A 23,794-nucleotide genomic window follows, 5' to 3' on the forward strand; every position below is an offset into this window, starting at 1 on the left:
GTTGGATGTCTAGTGAAGTTTTCTCAAAGACAACGATAAGCTAAAGAGATGAGATATTTACTCGTGTATGTCAAGACTCAAGATGACGTTAAGTTGCCAAAATTGTGTGCTTTGCTCAAGCTAGTTGCTAAAATTCAAATGGGAAGGCCAACCCAAGTTAATGAGTACGTTCAAATTGGTTTGTCAACTTGACATGTAGAAGTCATATATTCGACAGTGGATGGTCAGGAGTGTCCACGAAACCAAACTGGAGGACGATGGTTGTTGTAAACTTGGAACCATGGATCGCTAGAACATGTAATGAACTTGTCAAAGAGGGGGATCATTGTGGAACCGATTTGAGTTGATGAATGGTCTTTGCACACTGAGATAATCAGCTTATGAACTTCCCTTTAGCCTGAATACCAAAGTAAAGCCTTCATTTCGGTGGTGTCGTAGACCAGCAATATGATGCACGTAAACATGCATGTTCTGGTATTGAAGAATTTGGCAAACGTTTTAAAGATTGCATCCACTCAGTTTTGCTTAATCTTTTGTCCATGACTACTCCATAGTAATCTTTAGGGAGTGTCTCGACGATTAACTAAGGGTATACCCACAAGCAACAATCCATGTTCTCTCTAAAACTTTTCGAAGGTCCTCTTGTTTGAAGCCAAAGCTACAGAACGAGGTAGACAGACGACAATTTCTAACCGGCACCCAAAGACGTTAGATGAAGGTAGCAACCATGATAGTATGTTGTCTTATTAGTTATTTAGTTATGAATTTCAGTTTTGTAACTGTTACCCAACTTCATCAACTCTTGTTGCTTTAGAATGAGCACAACCCATTTCAACCCGAAAGCCTTCAAAATGGCCCATATCTACCCATTTTTAAAATATTGGGCCTATATTGCCGGCTGTATTTCTCTATATATATATGTAGTTTATATATATATGTAGTCATAAACTGCATTTTTCTTGATTGAAAACTTACCTTAAAATAATGATACAATCTTTCCGGTTAAGTTTGGTCATGCTTACAATTGTATTGTTGACCACTCAAAATGAAGTTTGCCTTGTCATTAATCATGATGCATGTTACATCTGTATATTAACTTTAGGTAAACATTATCTAGTTTAGATAAATCTTTAAGCTTTTTAGTCTTTAAAGTTATGGTGTTCAGCGCGAACTATGTCAACTGTCAAGTGACAAAGTCAACGTCAACTCGGGCTCGACCTCATAACAATACGAGCTAACTGGCTCAGCTCTTAATCTCCAATCCGAGCTAGAAACTTACCGCATTGCTTGTACAGTTGTATTCAACTCGAGTCAGTTGTCCCAATGAGTCGCTGATTTTTTATAAAGTTCCATGATTTTTATGATTATTGATTAATAACAATCTCAATTTCTACAAGTCCCACATTACATTTTGAAAAAATGAATCTTAAAACCGGACTCAACTTTATTTAAAAGCGGCAACCAAGAATAGCAAAGCTTATCGTGCGCAGAAGAAAACGACAGATGCTAGCATAGAAGAGGTTTGATAAAAAATGTGGCTACTTCACCAAGGTAGGAGAAACATACATCATCTGGTACGTTTAAAAACCGATAATATGATATAGAATAATACTCGACTAGCAAACAGTTCTATCAGGATGACTTTATAAACGACTTTACATTAAACTGAATCTTGTTGGCATTCAAAATACAACCGCGATTATACCTAAACTACACCATAATCCACCTCCCTAAAACAATCATCATTCATTTAACCATGAATACCTTCCATCTTCACTCTTTTGTTCTCTTCCATCTTTCATTGAAATGATACTCTGCCCTCCTGCACCAAAAAACCATACTTTTATCGCAAATTTAAAGTTTTAACATTAAAAAAAATCATAGAATATCAACATAATTAGGTTGTTTATCCATCTTGGTCATTTATAACCATAATGTCCCGACCTGATAATTATACTTGCTGAAACAGGCTAATTACCAGGTCGGGACATTGAGTATAATTACCAAAACGGAAACAAGTGTCAGTGTCATTCTCACCACTCAAAGGAATAGCCTCACCGACGGACGGCTTTGGTAAGAAACTTGTTGACCATGATCCTCCATTTGACCCGGCTAGGGCCATAATTACGTCCGCCTGAAACCAATATATAACAGCGCATCCATGTCACAAGATTATTATTAATATTAATATCAGCGAAAACATTGAGAAAGAAACTACAAAATCTTGACCTTGTTAGGATGAACATCATCAAACACATGAGCTTGACCGCCATAAAATATAGTCATCTGACGACTGACCGATGAAGAGCCTTGACGACTGCAAAAATCAAGATTAAAAACCATAAATACCCGAGTCAAAGGTCAACTTTATGTAATTACTATGCTTACGAAGGTGGAGTTGAAGCATTGGGCTCGGTATTACTAATCAAAGACTTCAATTTACTGCTGCTCGGTTCAGCCACCGTGCTCAAAATCCCAGACCCTTTAATCCCGGTTCTAGAACCTTCATCAGCAGCCGATTGGGAGATCAAAGGGGGACCCGGGTTGGAATCTTTAAACCTGTTTGAAACGGGTTGATAACCGTAAGGACCAGCACGGGAAGGATACTGCAAAACAGGCCCAACATTAACAGGAATGGCTCGGTCCCATTTAGATGCATTGGCTGGTTGCACCATATGAGACGGTGTCGACCTCATTTGATGCACGCCCATGATCGGTTCGTCCTCGTGGGCCCATCTAGGCCGGTCCGCACCCACATGTCTAAGCATCTAACCATAAAAAAAGTTGAAAATCTCTCTTAAGCATTTCGTCAAACAGTTTAAATGCAAGGCATAATAAACCTACAACAGCATGAATACCTTCATCAAATGTGAGGTTTCAGGTAAACCGGGCCGCGGTTGAGAGATATTACCATCTGATCTCGAAGGCAGGACGAAACCCGAATCAGAAAGACTGCGTTTACTCCCCGAAAACTGAATCTTTGAACCCGAAAAATCGGTTTTCTGACCAAAAAACGGGACCCCTTCATAAAATGTTCCAACTTGTCTTTCTACCATGGTTAAAACAATTAATATCATCAATCAACAACACAAATGTAAAAACTTGGTCAAACAACAAGGGTAAAATCGTAATTTGATCTCCAAATTTGCAGAAAATAAAGATTTTCTTTACAACATTGTCCTCCAAATCCAGTGAAATTATTGTTACAATAACATGTACTTATCGCATCAAAAGTTGTACAAAAGACGATCACTTCTTTACCCTGTACTATACCATTACCCTAATCTTGAAATTTGAACTAAAAATCAAGAAAAAGTTAAAATCTTTTTATAAAATCAAGAAACACAATTAATTACCGGAACCCAGATCAGAAGCGGTGGATGCCGGGCGTCCGCCGGCGCCGGAGACGGAAGAACAGCCGGCGGCATCGGCTAATTTGGTCGCCGGAGGGCATTCACGGCCAAGAAAGTCGTGTAGAATAGTGGGTTTAACGTCATCGTCGGTGGTGTTGTTTTGAGCCATGGTGTCTAACAGCGAGACAGCAGCCATAATATCATCTTAAATCACATATTATTGTCGTCATCATGGAGACTGAAATGGGTTTTTAAGGGTTTGTTTTGATTTTTTAGAGAGAGAGAGAGAGAGAGCATTAAAGAGCAAAAGCTAGTTGTTGAGCAGTTTTGCTCTGTCCTAGACTAGAGAGTGGATGTGTGGATGTTTTGTCTGATCCCTTTTTACAAACTGAAAAATTCTTAAAATAAGCATTTGTAAAAATGTTTTTTAGGATTTACGTGTCATTTAAAGTACGTATTATAATCTAGTCGTGACGAGTAGTTTGTATAACCAATTAAAACTTGACAAGTGTCTTTAGACTAACCATAACAAACAGATTTACTAACTATTTGCTCGTCATGACTAAATAAGTTTTATGTCTCGTAATCAACGCCTACGAGTAATACATAAGTTTTTAGTCGCGACGAGTAGATTGTAAGGTTAAACAAGTCGCGACGATTTAACTACTAATAAACTACTCGTGTAGGGAATGTAAACCAGGTGAACTAGCCGTCACGACTAAAGGACGTATGAATTACTCGTGGGTGTTGATTACGAGGCATGAAACTTGTTTAGTCGTGATGAGTAAATGATTAATGAATCTGCTCGTTACGGTTAATTAAAAGGCACGTGGCAAGTTTTAACTGGTTCTACAAACTATTCGCGTGTAATCATAAACTACTCGTCACGACTAGTTTATAATACTTATTTTGGGAATTTCTTGCAAATGACACATAAAACCTGAAAAACGTATTCATAAACGTTTATTTTGAGAATTTTCCCTTGTAAAAACTTGTTTGAGGAAGTGGATCTACTCTCACATGGTAGGTGATCAATAATCGAATCGTTAATCGAAACTAAATTGAAAGCCAACGGAATCGAATCGAAGTAACTGAAATTAACCGGACCGCATTGAACTCTTCATTTTTTTCATATTTTCCAGCTTTTTTTCCTTTATTTCATGTATTATGCGTATTAATAGTTTATGACGCGTTCGTTCACAAAATGAAATGAAATTGGAATTGTAATTTGAACATTCCAATAGGAATTGGAATTGAAAGGAATTGAAATCCACATTCATTTTTGACGTGTTCATTTGTCAAATGACTTGTAAACCAAATATGAATTGGAATCAGTTTTTTTAACGAGGATAACGGCGAAAACATTTTAGTTTTTTTAGAATTTTTGTTTTTTATTTATATTTTGCGTTATAATTTTTTTATTATTTATTTTGAAATTTTTATGGGTTTTCTATTAAGATCAAAAACCCCTCACAAAAATATTCAAAAATAATAATAAATTCATAACTCAAAATATAAATTAAAAACCAAAAAAGTAAAAATGCTAAAATGTTTTATTTGTTGATACGTTAAAAAATAAAAATAAAATAAAATCTCGAGAAAATATTACAATGAAGTTCCTTGAATTCCTCTACATCTTGGAAGGATTTGGAATCCCTTTATTTAAAGGAATTGAATTCCGATTACAATTCCAATTCTTTGAACCAAACACGCTTAAGATAGAATTAAGATTACAATTCCAACGAAACGAACACACCATGTCATAGGATTTTAATTCCAATTCTTTTGAATTCTCATGAATTCTGTGAAACGAACACGCCATTAGTACTATCATTTTCATGTATTTATATCTTAATTCCATGTACTAATGTATCAATTTCATATATTTATACATTCATTTCATGTAGTTATACATTTATTTAATGTATTTAAACATTCATTTCATGTATAATCAAGCAAAATTTAGTCAATGTTTGATATCGGTTATTAACCGAACCGAACTGATAACCGATCGGTTCGATTCGGTTAATGTTAATAACCGAACCGCACACACCCCTATCAACTACTACTCTTTTACTTGATCATATTTATGTAACACGTACGATGAATTGTTCGTGAAATGTTAAATGTTTGTTTGTTTGATTGTATTTGGGAACGTTTGATAATGTGTTTCTTTAGGTCTATTAATGTTTGTTACGAATTACTTTTCTAATCTTATCATATAGATTTAAGCAATATTATTGCTATAAAACAAAAATGTATAATACTACACTACCATGTGATTGATTAATATGTCAACTTAAAATATGAATATTATGAACATGAATGATTAAAAAACCGTCAAAACAAACTTGGTAGTATGATGGAACCATTAGCATTGACCTTTTTCGGATGGTCGAATCAAATAACGCATTGTTTGTGCTCATTCGTTTGTAATTGTGAACCATTCACGAGCAAGTTCATTTCTTTAATGAACGCACACGAACCAAATTTTTCTTCGGTTATATGTTCGGGAACCGTTCGTTTGTCCGCTAAAAGCTTACGAAAACAAGACCTTATTTGGTTCGGTATTCATAGCCCTGTGACCATGACCCGTTTAGCTCATTTGTTATAACTCAGTTAGAACATAGCAGCATGTGTAATTATGCGTCACCCATTTCAACTAGATATACGGGTTACATGTGTTATGTGCGGTTACACAATTTCAAGCGTGTTTTAGGGATTCAATACCAGAATAATAAATCGGATCATTATAACATAAACACTTTTGTGGTATCGACAACTTTTACTAATTTACTTATATTTGACACATTAATAATACAACCAGTAGATGTTTGGCTTTGTTTTAACAAACTTAGCGAAAATGACTCTTGTATCAATCATCAGTTTAATAGTGTTAGAAAATGAAACCAAATCAACTAATATGCATATTCTTGTTGGGTTTAGTCATCCACTTTGCAAATACTTTTCTCATCTTGACTTTAAACTATTTTGTTTGCACACTGTCATTTTCATATTTCGGTTTTTAAATCTTTGTTAGCATATATAATTCAACAGGATATATATATATTTTTTCATCATCTTTTTATTTGTTAAAAGATAAACCAAGAGTTACAAATAACCAAAAGTTTAAAATATCGCGCATCATCAAAGAAGAGATATAGTCCTGGATCCGAATGCAAACTCTAGTGGGTCAAAAAGTCAAGAAGGGAAAAGGCTACCACGGGTGCACACCCTGGGGAGGATAAGTTCAAAATCGAAGATGCACCTGGGGCTACCGTTAGTTCAGAGTTATGCAGACATAAGCACCAACAGGGTGGCATCACCTATACAGCAGGTACATGTGGAACTATTGCCAGGCACACAAAGAAGACAATAAAACTATGCAGTGGGCCCTGCGCGAAACGACATATACGATCTCTATTATGATGGCCGCAGAATGGACATATGGAGTATTTCTTCAACACGTGACTCAATAAACCTTCCATAACACATACTTCCGACTACAATACAAGACTCCACCAAACAGTAAAAGCATTCCATTCCTGCCCTCTCTAACCATTTACTATTGCTTTGTGTCTTACATGTACGCATAAATAGATCATCATGATGACGCTTTTCTGAGTCGAAAGTATGTCTCCTTCCTAACCACTACTATGCTAAACTTTTCCATTGTCTCGTATCACAGCTCATCACGCTATTCAAGATTTCAACTGACCATACCATTTAGAAATACCCCCTTTGACCCCGATTAAACTTGTGTTTCTTCAATCACAAGGTTGAGTTGACGTAATGTAAATTATGATTTTTACGTAATATATAAAAAATATAAGCTAGTATCCAGGGCCGACCTAATGGTGTGCCGGCAGGATAGTCGACGGCTACATGCCCGACACCCTGCTAGGCCCGAATTTTTTTTTAAAATAATTTATATGTATTTTTATGAAAAAAATATATATAATCATTGTTTCAAAACAATTACATAACCACTAGCTTGGTCTAATGGCAAAGAGGTATGACATCTACCAAGAAATTGTGGGTTCAAGTCTTATTTGAGACATTATTAATTTTATTTTTATACAAAAGTTTTTTACACAACTCAAATCATAACGAAGTAATCACACTTAAAATTAAATTGTTTAAATATACAAAATGTTGTTATTATTTAAGGCCAAAATTTTTTTTTCGCCTTCAACCTAAAAATAATTTCGTCTTCTCAGAGCTCGGCCCTGCTACTATCCAACAAAAATGATTATAAATAAATAAAGAAAAGTCAACAATGAAAATCCTAAGATAGAGAAATAATGATTGTGGACTTTTGTGCACCCATGTGTAATCATCATCCTTGGGATATTGGATGCATCCATGTATACAAACACAAAGAGAAAAAGGACCTCATTATGTCGATGAAATCCTTATTCAAATAATCACCACTCGCCAAGATATCATTATTACCCTTTAATTAATAAAATATAATTATAAATAACATATTAAATCATTCATGATTTATTACCAAACCAATTTTAAAGAGAGAAGAGTGAGCTCGCCTTATATTATCACATTTAAACTAATGGGTACAAGTGCTTGTTTCGGTTTTAATGGTGCGTTGCTTTAAATTAGTTTCGTATTTTGTATTCAATATATATTATTTATAGTTTCTTGTAATCCATGGTTTTATTATGTCTATCTTTAATTATTCGCATTATAATTAATCATATAAAAAGTTGACTAATATAAGTTATTTCATGTTAACTTGAAAAGATCACTAAACAGTCACTAAATTGTATATCGTGTTTCATTTTAGATCACTTGGTATAGCAAGTCGAGTTGAATACAAAAGGAACGAAGTTGAACATAAATCAATGTACTACTTAGTTAATCATACTCGAGCTTGAAATGAAGCTTGGTTAAACCTAACTCAAGTTGCAAGCTTCATGTGCATTTTAACTCAATATAGCTTGTTTATAATTATAACTCTAGTAGATATGTCATTGCCTAAACGAATCGCTTGTTAAATTTGTCCCCAAACTATCTCTAGAAACAACTTGATATATTATTCCAACCATTTTGTTTTCGGGTGGAACGACCAAACTATCTTGAGTTTATCAATCAAATTATTTTATTATGGATCAAACTAGTCAAATATATATAACTCTTAATATAAAAACGAGTAACGGTGTAAATGAATAAAACTACTCGAGCATATACCATGTCCATTTAATAAAACAACTTGACTCTATCAGGATTGAAAAGGCTCTTGAATCTAAATAACACTATATAAATATATATTTTTAAATATTATATGGACACATGCATATATATATTTATAGTATATGTTATTGATTTTTTAGCATTATAATTACTTGGTTAGCTTATAATCTCCTTGTGTGTAAAGAGAGATGAATTTCAGTTACTAATGCACAGAAATTAAATAAAAACAATATCCTTTTATATATAACACAAACCGAGCTACATCTCGATAATGGGTAAGCGAGCAACAAGCTGCGCCGTTATCCCTTTTTAAAATTAAATATTATTTATTAGTACAACTTTCTTCAGGTTATTAAAATAATATTTGCATACATTATTAGACTTTTAAGTGAGCTAAGTTGATGAAAAGTATATTCACACCCAAACACCAATATATGGTCGTTATGATTAGAGACTATGGAATGCTACGTCGTATGAAAACAAATATTAGAAAAACATATTGATGAATGATGAGGAATAAATTATCACCAACATGGGAGTGACGAGGATTTTAAAGAACGACAAAACCTATATAATCCACCCTCCTTTTTGACGGTTTCCTTCGTGCATGGCCCTTGCTCTTTTCATATGTATAGTGTTTTAAAATCTTTTTTTTTTTAATTTAAATAAATAAAAATTATATTTTTTTGGTGTATTCATTATAACATGAATGATGAAATCCTCCACTCTTTTCAAGGTTTTTATTGTTTGGTTAGTTTAATTTTAATAATTGTTGGCCAGTATTCAGTTTCATGAGTTTGATATACTTGTCAAAGTTAGAACGGCATAATAACAATATTTTCGTGTATACATTTGATTTTTCCTTTGTGTTGCGTCAGTTCTATATGTATTAGTTGTTGAAAGTTAAACTTGAAATGATATCGAGAAAGTTTAAGAAGCTAAGTGAAAGAGTTTAATTAATTAGTATTAAACTGATAGTTTGAATGCTTAGATTTATGGATTTAGTAGTTTATGTTTATCTTATTAGATTGAAAGTCTAGAAAGTAGAAGTTTGAGTCATGGTATATTGAGAAGTTAATTAGTATAAAAGGTTATTAGAGATTAATTGCAAGTAGAATTATTCAAAAAACTCATGACTCAAAGTTCAAGCTCATGACTTGCTCGATTAAAGCCCGAATAAAACAAGCTAAATAAATTTGATTTGAAACAAACAAAGCTGAGTTGGAAACCAATATAACCAACGAGAATCCATCATCTTTGTATAACGTTGAAAACTCATTATTCATTAACTCTTTATTTATTAAAAATGTACGTGAGCACATGACTAGGAAATTACATTTGTATACTACCCCTTTTGAAGAAAAAAATTATGATCACCTTTTTTTAAAAACAAAATAAAAAATTTTAACATGTCATTTTTTAGTCAAGCATCTTCATGTGCAATTAGGAATTGAATTAGTAGTCGTACAAGGAAAAGTCACAGGCGCCTTTGTACATATTATTTGACAGATACATGAATACATCGTTTTCTTTCTTAAATATGTATTTACTAGTTTTTATCCCTCGTATTATGGGGTTTGTTTTATCTTATTTGTTTATAATATTTATTTATTTTTTGAATTTTTTTATTATATAAAAAGTTAATAATATACTTATGAATTGATAATAAATTGTTTCATAAATAAATGAGATGACTTATTTTTCTCTCTTTATTTTTATTTCTATATATTTTCAATTAGATGGTACAGACTTGTGTTAATAAAAAATCTTGAAAAAGTTCACCATTTATCTTTTCTATGATTTGTCTTAATAGTCCTTTTATGTACAAAACTTGGCCAATAAAGTACAATACTACAATGCGTTCCATATTATTTTTTAATTTTATTATAATCATATTGAAAAAACAACTCTTTTATCATCATAACTGTTATGAAACAAGCATAATAGCCAAACATGTGAGAAAAAATATGTAGGGAAAAAGATGGAGATTTCATTAATATGGTGTGTCTTACAATAAGATACAATGATATGTATATATAGGAAAAGATAACCTGGAGAATAAGCCTAATCTATATTAGGTATTGATAACCATAATAATATATATTTATAACACCCCCCCTTGGTTATCAACTCAATACGCTTGGATATGCTGCCTCATTAAAAACCTTGCTAGGAAAACCCAGTGGGACAAAACCATAGCTAAGGGAAAAAGAGTGCAGCGCGTATTGTCTCCCCCTGATTAATATATCCGTCAAAATGGTAAATATCGATCTTCTATGAAAGTTGCCCAAAACTTTTGTAGTCAATCATTTGCGTCTTCGTCACTTGACATTTGAATCTTTAAGTTGAATAATGTTGTATGATCTTCACATGAAAACTTCTATTGTTTAATCTGGTAAACACTATGACCTTGATGTGTTTCTCTGCATAAACAAGACTAACCAAACTTGTTTTGATGGGTTAGTAAAATATAAACACATATCTTTCATACCTGAAATATATGTTTTAACTCATTCGGATGTCTCCTAGCATGACACAAGCTGATAAACATAAACAAGAAAATAATAATCCTATATAGCTAACAGTATGACATAATACATATATGCATTACGATATTTCCAATAATATTTCATATTCATATAGGAAATGATAATAGAGTCATTGTTTGACATCCTTTAACGTGCTAAAATGATTAAATTTGTCCATGGTAAAATGTCTCAACATTACTTAGATCTTCGACGGATTTATAAACATATAATCACACATATACTCGAACTATAAGTCGATCAATAATCACACCTTGTCAAGGTCTTTGAAAAATAATTTTCTCTTTAAAAGCTCATAAGTTTCTCTCGATGATGTGTACATCATCAGTGTATGATTTTAGTGAACTTTTAAGAGTGAAATTTTGATAAAAAGTATGGCTATTTATATCCAACTTATCTCCCTCTTTATCAAAATATCTCTTGATTTGTATCAAGCTCAATCCGATTAATCCATACTTAATAGTCATAAATCCATGCATTTACCAATCCATCATGAACTTCTTTCCAACTTGACAAATTATGCATGTGTATTCACTTTTCTAGGATTTTTTATGCATAAAGTTGCTCATATAAAAACATCAATTTTGTATCACATATCATCCATATTGTACCATTTCTTTGTTTATTGAGATATTGTACTCATAATATAGACGCTATTCTATGCGTATGCTTATTGATGCACAAGAATTCCATCATTAAGATGTATTAGTTAACCTTTCAGGTATTAAACTACCTCAGGAAACTCTTTGGGAGTTCTATTTATGTTCAACTTTCAATAACCGTAACATATTCAAATATGACACAAAAAATCATCGTGTTCTCGAGAACTTACTTTACATGATTTGTTAATTCAAATCGTTCAAAAACTTTCTTGTAAACTTTCAGTATCAACTGAATCACAATATTTATTGGACGCATATCAATTCTCTCTTTATATTATCAGACTTTTTAGTTATCGGAAAGTCATTGCTTCCACAATTGGAGAATGTGTCTCCTCAATCCTCATAATTGATCATGGGTCTTTGCAAAAAATTTTGTGCCATAAATTTTGCTTTATATCACTTGATGAATTTTCATAACTCATATACAAGACCCGTTTGTATCTAACACATTTTACAACTTTAGTTGTACGGACTGTTGGTCCAACAAACTTTCCGTTATTTAGAGAATTCAACTCTGCCCTGTTTGCGTATTTCCACTTTGGCCAATCATTTTTTTATAGGCAGATTTAGAATCTTGATCCTCATCATCCTTTCAAGCGCTAACTATATATATAAATAAAATTATAACGACGTCGACTTTATTTCGATTACATATATCTTTGTAGACATGATACAATATAATTTATTGAGAGCTCTTTGTTTTCAGGTACCTAAGGTTCTTCAAGAACCATGATGTCTAATTTCTTTCAAGAGACCTTTTACTGCACCTCGACTTGACCATCTTTATTACTTGCTCCAAATTTCGAGGAAATTTTACCTTTGGAACCGATCAGTCTAGCACGCTACACGCGTGCATTAGACTATTATCAATATGCGTTTGTCTTTCTGGGACATTTATTAATTGGAGCATTAGCAGTTCGTATAGGTGTCTTAGCTAGACATTCTCTTTTGGTTAGTGAATCATCCGGTAATTCATTCGTTGATCTTTATTCATGAATTATCCTTTGAACTTTTAATTCATATAATTTAGTTTAAGCATCAATGATAATTCATTCAAACTAAATTTGTTTTCCAACTGCTTTAAATCACTCCCTAATGTTGGGAATGCTGATTCACTAAAGTGAAAATAAATGAGCCATAAGCAAATATCTCATTAATGGCTCTAAGTATTTAATCATATATAATATTTAATACCGACATATATTCTCAACTTCCTTTGTGTTCTCATCTTTGTGTCTTGTGGTGGATTAATTTCAGTATATAACACATACGGAAAATTAGATGAGAAATATTTGGTTACTGACAAAAAACCAATTGCAATGGGGAGGAAGTATCATAACTTGTTGGCTTGATGTGAATTAATTTAAAGACAGTAAAATCATATATACTCAAATACAAACATGAACCTTTGCTCTCGTGATGATTGCCTTTGCAACGAATTATAGACGTTGAGTAATCGTCTTTAACAATACAATTTATGTAAGAACATAATATGTTATGAAGTTCAACACTTATTCCAATGATCATTATTAACTTGGGAATCAAATTCATTATTATAACCGAATGTAAATATACCAATCTGGAATAATATGCTTGCTATCTTATTAGCTAAGCCACAGATCATGCAAACATAAAGTTGCGATCTTGATAACCATTTAGACGATGCATCGATTTTCAAAACACTAAATGGTATCATGTTAGGGTATGTGTATCCTTTTCTCAATTCCATAACATCTAGGGATTCACACCCTCCTTCAGTTGGTAAATAAATGATTTCACTTGAGAGCAAACTTTGCATGTTCAATTATCACGAAGAATCAAATGGTTCTTCAATATATTTCACATCATCGACTCGGTGTGGTCTAACCGGTCATGCCATTATATAATCATGATCCATAAACTTCAGGTTTACGATCATATATGTATTATGCTTCTTTAATACAATGCTATAAACATGAGAGAATATTGTATTACCGTTTCAAGCGATCATGTGATTTCACATGTGTATTTCCATACTTTGTTCTCATATGTGATTAATCCATTTGCCACTTCTGGTGGTCAATCTCATTATTAGCATGGATATCATTAAAATTCTCATGATCGATCTCATTATTAAAATGAGCATCCTTACAATCTTTTCAATATGCTCATGATCACAATAAACAATGTATAGTCTCGTTCACTTTTGAGAACTAAGTAAAACCAAACAAGTTTCATGACAACATTACTTTCATATGAAGTTATCTCAAACACTTCTTATTATTTTAATAATATTGTTACTTTATGAGTACAATGAAGACGTGACAATAAAAATAGTCTTAATCAACTCTTTCTCATAAGTAATATTCTTTTCACGTAACATTGTATGAGAACTAATTACATGACCAAATGAGGCTAATACTTTATACTGTTAATAATGAAATTTAGAAAGTATGACACCTAGGGTGTCATATCAAAACTTATATGTATTCTTTTATGAGATTAATAATAATAAAACATATAACTTGGTCTTTTATTTGCTTTATCCGATACTATATATGCATATATAAGTGTAAGATGGTAAAATAGGCTAGCTATATTTCCAATAATAAATTAAACATCTTAGATAGACAACGTATATTTATAAAGTAAAATGACACGACTTCAAAATTAATGAAATAATTACAAAGTGTGATTCAAGCTAATGAATACACGTATATATGCATGCATTTAGAATTCATACTAGAATTTAACTAATTTTTTTACACCAATCATGTGGATTATATAACAGTTGGCCCATACAGATAGTTGACTTATATTTATAAGTTTTCATGAATAAAATAATACAACAAAACTGAAAAGTAACAATGTGTGTATACAGCCCATGTATCTAAGCATATATGCGTGCACATGTAGATAGAAAAAGGTAATAATCACATGTTCCCGTAACATATACATGGAAAACTTTCATGTAACTAACCAATGAACAATCAAAATTAAATTCATAAGTAATCACATTGAATGACCTAGTGAAACTTAATCTTAATATATTGGAATTTTCGCATACCTCATCAATGATCTCGTCTATGGACTATGGTATAGTGAAAACAAACTAATTCCAAAATCAAAGTATTTTTAAATAAAAGTCCACACTTAATACAACGTAATAGTTAGACTAGAGAACATTCATCTAGATATTGCATAGAAGATATATATGCACCATAAGATGAAAGTATCAATAATATTTAATTATTGTATACAATTAAAAACTAAAAAATGTATAACATATTTTAGTTTATACAGAAATAACTTCATAAAATAGGTATCACGTTTTTCTTTTCACATCAAAGAAAATAATTTGCTAAACAACATGATTATTTATCAACAATAATTATTTGAACATAATATATAAGACGAGTTATCATATGAATAATTTAATATTGGTGTATATATTTAGCCAATTCGAGAGTCATGGTTAGTTAAATTATTTTATATATTGAAATCAAATCAAATGCTAAAACTTAAGGTTGGAACTTATATAATTACCATATTTATTAATATGTGATATTAATTAATTATAAAAAACGTATTTTCCACAAAAAAAAAAACTTATAGCATATCAAAACCCCAAACTTCCACTTGAGTTTATCTCCCTCGTTAGAAAATCAATAACCAAAGAAAAAATAAAAGGATCATACAATATAATAATATTTTTAATTAATCTTTCATCTTGGCATGCATATAGTACACATTATTATTCCTCTTAACTGTATGGTTAATAAACCATAAATTAAGAAACAAATTAATATAGGGGTGTGATATTGAGGGATGAAAATTTAAACGAATAGCGTCTATACAGGTCATAAATTTTCAATTAAAAGCTTAGATATATTATTATACTAACAAATCAAATCTTAATTCATTAATTTACTTACTGATCAAAATATGAACGTTGATTTAACCCAAATTTGTATAAATTAAATAATGGGTTATTCTAATAGATTTAAAATAAGAACAAGACGAATCTTTAGCATCTCGACTTACAACATAGTTTACGCTTGAAAGAAAGAGAACACATATATAACATACTTACCTTATGATGTGCGATCCAACTTAAAAAGCAATTCGTGTTGATAACGTGCTGTGAAACAAGCCTAATAGCCAAACATGTGAGAAAGAGATGCAGGGAGAAAGATGGAGATTTCATTAATATAGTGTTTCTTACAATAAGATACAATGATATGTATATATAAGAAAAGATAACTTGGAGAATAAGCCTAATCTATATTAGGTATTGATAACCATAATAATATATATTTATAACAATAACCAACTATATGCTTTATAATTAATTTTTACTAGTCAACTTCTTGAGAACTTTGCATCCTTTTCTGTCGATTCAAAATATTTCAAAGCTCATATTTAACTCTAGTCCAATATTAAAAGTTTTAAACTTTTCTCATATATATATTGTCTTGTATGTTGTGTAATTAAGCCTAAAAATAATTCATTTTTGTTTTTAATATATGACTAATGAAGAAGCGTGTATCGACTTACTTGTATACGATCAACGTTCCTCGGGTACGAGTGTGCTATATCACCGATGGTTTTCCTAGATACGAGTTCTTCCACCTACAAAACGAACAGCACCGTGAGCTTACCCCTCAGAAAGGGACAGAGGGGTCCTCTTTGGGGTAACCCTCCGGTGTGAGAATCAGATATTGTAGGAGAGGATAATCAGGATGTGAAAATGAGTAAAGGACTTAGAATATATTTTCTTGCCTGCCTCCAACTGTGGAGGCGGCCTAGTATTTATAGTGCTAGGGTTTCCAATGATTTGGCTCAGACCCAATTAGGGCCTTTTTAGCCTCCCCCTATTGCTTCGCGCCACGTGTATTTAGGACACCTGGTGCTCTTTCATTGATTATTCTCTGACCAAGGTATTTCACCTGACCCATGTGCCATCACGTGGTAGCACATGGGCTTTGCTGAGTTGTCCACCTTTCATTGGCAGCTGTCAACCTCAGCACATTCTTTATTCCTTAAAAGATACCTTCTGGAAGGTTGTCTGATGAGCACAATCACGGTTGTCCTTATCCTGATTTGGATTAGATTATTGTCTCATTTATGCGCCTATCCTGGGGATGCGCGGGGTCTTCTCTTATTCTCACACTGAGTGTGCGCGCTGTGTGCATATGCGATATGCGCCACGCACAGGTGTTTCGTGCGCTTGCGCATAGGTTTCAGCTTTGTGTCTTCGTGACATCTTGATTTCAAGCTTCTTATCCGTACTTTATGGGTTGACCCGCCCCGCTCGATGTTGGGGCGGGTGCATACCCCTTCAAGCCCCCCAGTCTAATGTGTGTCTTGTCTCGCGCGAGCGAGGTAAGGGAGATATTAGACTCAATGGTTCGCTTTCTTAATAGGGTTTGTCTTTTCTTTTTCATTTCTCATATGTGCGTTGCGCGAAATTCCATCCCTTTGGTTAAAACGAATCGTCAATGCACGTGGTTGGTTGGTGTTGACATGCATCAGAGGTGGAGGCGTTATGTGTCAGACCTTTCGTGTGCTCGAGGTGCTACAGTGGCCTTTCATGTCTCCTTATACAGTGTCAGGAACACGTGTCGCGCTTATGTTGGCCTATGCCTGCGAGTAGGGGCGCGTGAGCGTAGATCTGATTATTACTTGTTTCTCTTTCTCTCCCCTGGGCCTATAAAACCAAACCTTTTTGAACGGTTTTTTCTTCATCTCCATTGTCACTTTAGAGCTTTACTTGTCTTCTAACCCTTCGATTCAGAGCCTTTATCTTTGCTTCCGGATTCTGTGTTTAAACAATCAGATTGCTCTTATTCTGCAATCGCATGTCTCTTAACCCAGACACTACCGAGTCCCCCAGTAATGGCCGTGTGAAATCGATGGTTATCTCTAACTTGAAGAAGACCGGCAAGGGTATTCGGGTTGCCGAGGCTTCGTCGGAGGAGGGGGGAAAGAATAAAACGGCGAAAAGATGGGATGAGATCCCCTGCAAGTTGAAACAGCCTGAGCTTGATAGTCTCATTGCTTCTCAGGGTTTTCTCCCTGAGTATGGTTGTCTGCTCCCGGCAGCCGGGCAGACGGCTGCGGATCCTCCTGCCGGCTATATCTATATTCTCATTTTTTTACTCACTGTAACCTTCGTCTTCAGATGACAAGGTTTATATGTGCGCTCCTTCAATTTTATGGGATTCACATATCCCAAGTTCACCCTTTTGGGTTGGTGCGCATGACTCATTTTGAGTTTATGTGCAAAGCTCAGCGCGAAGAGCCTACTCCTCGCCGCTTTCAATATTTCTATAAACCAAAGGTTCAAGATTCTTGGTTTTCGTTTATTCCGCGCAGTCAGAAGGTTAAATGCTGTACTGTCACTTTTAAGAGCCTTCATGACTGGACTGAGAAGTTTTTCTACGTCAATGCTGGTGTGATTCCAATCCGCATGACTATGCGCGCAATCACTTCTGCGCCCGCGGATGACAATGTCCTTAAGAACCCAACGGGCACATGGGTTAAGAAGTTATCTGCTGAACCATCCCCCGCCAAGAATATTTGCGAGGAAGCGCTGGTGGGGGTTGGTATGAGCAAGAGGTGGACTGACAGCGAGACTGAGCCTGTCATCCGTGTTGATGGCTCAGGTGGGTTGTTTGTTCATTGCATTAATTCTGTTCGAGTATAATTCATTTTGCTGATATCACTTGTCTTGTTTTATGCAGACAACAAGGAATACATCCACGCCGCCTATGACGAGCATACGGAGGGTGGATCTGCTGCGCTGAACCCTGGGGAAATCGCCTTTCCTGATCGTTTTGACGATATGTTTATTCCTGTTGACTTAGAGTTTTGCCTTGACAGCGATGTGCCTGGTAAGCCTTTGTATTTGTTCTTAGGCCCTTAGAATACCAAATTTGGTTTTATCATTTCTGTTGCGCGTATTGTAGATGCGCTTGCTAATTATGAGTTGGAGCCTGTGGAAGAGGAAGGGGAGGAGGCAGAAGCTGAAGCGCAAAAACTCAAGCGCAAGGCTAAAGGCAAAACTGGCGCAGGGGCCAGTAAAAAACAGAAAAAAGATGATGCATCTGTTGCCCAGAATCTTCCTCCTACTCAAGTGAAGGGACTTGAGATAACCAAGGGTTTTACTTCCAAGTTTTCCTCGTCTTCTTTGCCTCAAGGTGTGGGCAATCCTCCAGTCCACACGAGGTATGGTGCTGCCACCTCATCTCTGCGCGCGGCGGACAAGGGAAGCGGTGTTGCGCCTGCTGTTTCGTCTTCTCCAACAGGTATACTTTGTTTATATTTTGTGGTTTTATGAGCGTGATTCCGATAGAGTTATTAATGAAGCTTTGTTCACTCAAATGTTTGTAGAGCCGGAAACGTTGGTGGCTCAACCTCAGGCTCAGCAAGGTGCCAAGGCTATGCCGAAGGTTGTTTTGAAGTCCTCTGTTTTGCCCTCAAAAAGGGGGAAAATGGACTTCATGGCGATGCTTAATTCGCGGACTGCGGTGCGCCAAGGTATTTATTGCGCTTTGATTGTCTGATTTTTTCCTTTAGTTCAGGTCATGAATCATTTCTCCTTGTTGGTTTTTTCATAGGAATTATAGCTGGCACACAAGCTGCTGGTGGCACTGCTAGCGCTGGCGCCGTCAGTTCTGCTCCTGCTCCAACAAGTACTGAATCTCCCCTCATTGGGATCACTAAGGAGCAGGAGACTATTTTTCGCGCTGCTCTAACAGCGTCAAGACCTCCCTCACCTCCTCCTGCGCGCAGCCCTCCTCGTGAGACTATTTTTGATTCTTCCAAGTCGCAGGAGAAGAGACCTGTTATAGAGGATGATGAGGAGGTTAATTTTGAAAATTCTTATGGTGGCCGCGTAAGCCCTATAGCGCCACGAGATTTCGTGGCGCAGCCTTTTTCTCATGGGGCAGGCAGGAGCTCATCAGCTGGCGCTAATCTTTCTGCCGGTTCTCCCCAGGTATAAGTTTATTTTGCTCTGCTGTGCAGACTTCCAAATTAGTGTTTAGATAACTAAAACGTTTCTTTGCGTTGCTTTGTGTTTGTAGGGAGCCGATCACATATACCGCCCGAGCTGGAGTATCACTGAAGAGAGCTCATTCCAATCCTTGGGCGTATGTGAAGACTTTTGGGCTCACTCTGTTCCTCCAGCTGAAAGGAGGTTTCAAGAGGACCGCGCTCGCGTGGATTTGCTTAATGACCACCTTTTTGCTGGGTCTGCGTTTTTTGCTGCCTCCCAAGAGCTTCGCAATGATTATATAAAGGTACGTGGTGCCCTTGCGGAGGCCAAGCAAGAGGCTAAGATTTCTGCTTGGAATCTTTATGATGCCCGAGAGAAAGCTGAGAAACTCCAAGCAGAACTTAGCGAGAACCGGGCAAGTTCCAATGCTGCTTTTGTGAAGCGTGGGCTTGAGCTGCAAGCTGCGCGGGAGAAACTGCAAGTGGCAGAGGCAGATGCGGCCAAGTACGCGCGTCGAGCGCATGACCTGGAGTTGGCAGTGGAGGCGCATGACCAAACTATTGCGCAGGTTAATATTGAAAAATCTTTATTGGAGAGTGAGGTTGCGCGCCTGAAGAAAGAGCTCGATGCTGCGCGAGAGGGAAAGAATGAAGCCTTGGCAGCAGCAGCGTCTGACAAAGAAGAGCTAAAACAAGCCAAGGAAACTGTTAAGTTGTTAAACTCTCAAATCCCTGCTCTTGAGACGTCTGTTTCTTCCCTCGCGCAGGACCGTCAATGGCTGATTTCACAGGGTGTGACTCGTTGTGCTTATGCCATGAAATACTTAGACGAGTTTCAGACCCTTGTGATGGACTGTAATGCGGCGTCGTGTTTGGTGGGTCGGGCTGAGGGGTTTAAGGATGGTTATGAATATGGCATGCTAAAGAAGAATCCATCCGACTACCCTTATCAGCTCGACGCTGTCTGCGCTGACATGGCTGAGGTGGGGGAGAAGTACTTGAATACTCCAATTCCCATCCTTGAGCAGGTATTTTAACCTTAATGAGTTTACTTGACTTATTTTCATAATCTTTTGTACATATACTGTTCCTTGTGACTTGCAGATAGCCGCGCTTGCTGACCAGCCCGATCTTGGCGCTTTAAAGAAATTACTTGATGAATGTGAAGGGACTGGTGGCAATGATGATGGCGCGGGCAACGCTACCTCTGCCAGCGGCTCTGGCGTGGCCAAAGGACCTACTCCTGACGCTATCATGACAGAAGACGACTATATTCAAGACGAACAGCTTGATTATGGTAAGTTTGGAGATGACGAGGAGCAGGTTGCGCCAGATGCTGAGGGAGGAAATAATGATGAGGAAGATGAAGAGGCTGATATTAACATAGAGACTTGAAAAGCCCTTCTTGTTTTTTTTTTTTTGTGTTTGTAGTTTTTACCTCATCATTTGTAAATTTGTAAACTTCTATGTTTCGGAATGAAATTTTGTTTTTCCCTTATTCGCATCTTGCGCATTCCCAATTCATCTCTTTATATTGCATGTGTGTGCTTGTTGAATATAAGGTATGCTTACACATTGAAACTTGAACAAGGTTGTAAGGAAATTATTTTTACTTAATCCTTAATAGTTGTCATATTTCAAGTTATTTTGCGATATTCTGAATATGCTGACACGTGCCTTGGCATTTCATTATTCCTCTTTTGCGCGACGTTATCGTGCATTTATTAGATGGAATTATGAATGAGTTTTTTAGCCTTTACGTGTCAGTATGTGTTACTCTGCCTATATCCATTATAATCCCATGCGCGGCCCCGACCTGAGACCTTAACAACTATGCTTTGGCATGTGCTTTGCCTTAGTTGTGCTTAGGTATTTTTATGGTCCAGCTGCGCAATACGTAGGATGGATGCTATGAGTAATTTAAGCTAAGGCTCATATTATTGGGCTAAGGCCCTGACGTTTTAGAGTTAAAACTCGTTAACGCGCCTGAGCTTGAAGCTCGCGCATGTATGTTTTACTTCGTTTTATTTTAGTTTAATGTCAATACAATGTTGTCATATTGCTCAAAATTAATAAAGGGAAGTGTGAAACATGTATGCAAAAGGTAATAGAACGCATATTAAGAAAAAATAGAGCGTATCATTATTCATAATGGCTTAAAAAGCCTTGATTACAAACTTGACAACTTTTACATGAAACATTTTCTAAGTTGTGCTGCGTTCCATGTGCGCGGGATCTTCTTTCCATTTAAATCTTTTAAAGCGTATGCGCCTTTTCCCAATTCTTCCGAGACTTGATAAGGTCCCTCCCAGTTGGGAGACATCTTTCCCGGGGGTATTGCGCAACTAGCTTCATTGTTCCGAAGGACAAAATCATTCTTCTTGAAGTGGCATTCTTTCACGCGCTGATTGTAGTATTTTTCTAGCTTTTTCTTGTATTTGCCTTCACTGATGATAGCCGCCTCTCTGCGTCCCTCAAGTAAATTGAGATCCAACCTTCTTTCTTGCTCGTTATCCGTCTTACTCATCATGAGCACTCTATAGAATGGGCATCCAATCTCTGCTGGAATCATAGCCTCCGTTCCATAGGTTAGGCTGAACGGGGACTCGCCATTGCTGGTTTTGCTTAATGTCCTGTGCGCCCACAGGACATTAGGTAACTCCTCGACCCATGCATGGGAATCTCCCTCCAACCTTTTCTTCAGCCCATTCAGCAAGCTTTGGTTCGCGCGTTCCACTTGGCCATTCCCTTGAGGGTGGTATACTGAAGTGAAGACCTGATTGATGTGCAATTCCTTGAACCAACTGGATATCTTCCTGTCAGTGAATTGTTTGCCATTGTCGCTCACGATTTCCATGGGCAGGCCAAAACGGCATACGATGTGGCTCCAAATAAATTGCTTCATTGCCTCGGCTGTGATTTTTGCCAGTGGCTTGGCTTAAACCCGTTTTGTGAAATAGTCTACTGCCACTACCAAAAACTTTACTCGCCCTGGCGCTTGTGGTAAGGGACCCACAATATCGATTGCCCACTTGTGGAAAGGCCATGCAGAGGTCACCGGAATCAAGTTGTTCTTTGGCCGCATGGTATTTGGCGCATAGCTCTGACACGCTTTGCATTTTTGGATCTTTTTTAACGCGTCCAAGTACATGCCTGGCCAATAGTAACCTGCGTTCATTGCCTTGGCGGTCACCATGCGCGGGCCAGCATGTATTCCACAGATTCCTTCGTGTCTCTCTGATCACATAGCTTGCTTCCTCAGCGTCTAGGCATTTCATGAGTGGTCCAAGATAAGAGCGTCGATATAACGTACCATCGAGCATTTCGTAGTTCTGTGATTTGTGTCTTATCTTCCTCGCCTGTGCACGATCGTCTGGTACCTTTCCCTCCTTCAAGAATTCCATTATTGGAGTTATCCATGATGAAGGTGTTGTATGAATTACAAGAACAGACTTCGCTCCCACTGACGGGTTGCTCAGTACTTCCACCCTGACATCTTTGCCAAAATGATCAAAGCTGGTTGATGCCATCTTGCTTAGCGCGTCGGCAAACTTATTTTCACTGCGCGGAATGTGTATGATTCTGAAAAAGTCAAATTGTTCGGTGAGTTTCTTCGCCTGCTCTATATACAGAGGCATGGTGTTCTCCTTGGCATCATAAAGGCCATTGACTTGTGCTGCTACCAGGTATGAATCTACATGAGCCTCTAGCTTTTTAACTCCGAACTTGTGCGCGATGCGCAAACCAGCCAGCAGGGCTTCATACTCAGCTTCATTGTTGGTGCTCTTGAAATCCAACCTGATTGCGTAAGTATACTCATGATTTTCTGGATCCACCAGTTTGAGGCCTGCGCCGGACCCTTCGTTGTTTGAAGCTCCATCAGTGAATAATCTCCAAACGTTTTCTTCATTATTGGCTTGCGGAGGGTCTACTTCGCGCTGAGCCTCTTCGACTTTTCCTTCAGGGATTTCTGCGATGAAATCAGCTAAGACTTGTCCCTTGATTGCTGGACGAGGCTTATAGGTGATCGTGTGCTCCCATA

At 36.3% G+C, this 23,794-nt stretch overlaps 1 protein-coding gene across 2 annotated transcripts; it reads right to left on the reverse strand.

Moving 5' to 3' along the window:
* Positions 1 to 1,627: 1,627 nt before the first annotated feature.
* LOC143556652 (uncharacterized) lies at positions 1,628 to 3,634 on the reverse strand. 2 transcript variants are annotated; one of them, XM_077045923.1, is made up of 6 exons: positions 3,357 to 3,634; positions 2,859 to 3,040; positions 2,389 to 2,768; positions 2,230 to 2,317; positions 2,038 to 2,134; positions 1,628 to 1,822 (listed from the first exon to the last, which is right to left on the reverse strand). In XM_077045923.1, exons 1-6 carry the CDS (start codon positions 3,547 to 3,549, stop codon positions 1,743 to 1,745), a joined length of 1,020 nt encoding a protein of 339 aa, XP_076902038.1. In that variant the 5' UTR covers positions 3,550 to 3,634; the 3' UTR covers positions 1,628 to 1,742. The 2 variants fall into 2 exon arrangements, with proteins under 2 accessions (XP_076902038.1, XP_076902037.1); XM_077045922.1 differs by having other exon boundaries at positions 2,859 to 3,049.
* Positions 3,635 to 23,794: the final 20,160 nt, after the last annotated feature.

The sequence above is a fragment of the Bidens hawaiensis genome, unplaced genomic scaffold (genome assembly GCF_021521415.1).
Source record: "Bidens hawaiensis isolate Kalapana, Puna unplaced genomic scaffold, B.hawaiensis_p1.1 tig00018666_1, whole genome shotgun sequence".
Taxonomy (NCBI): domain Eukaryota; kingdom Viridiplantae; phylum Streptophyta; class Magnoliopsida; order Asterales; family Asteraceae; genus Bidens; species Bidens hawaiensis.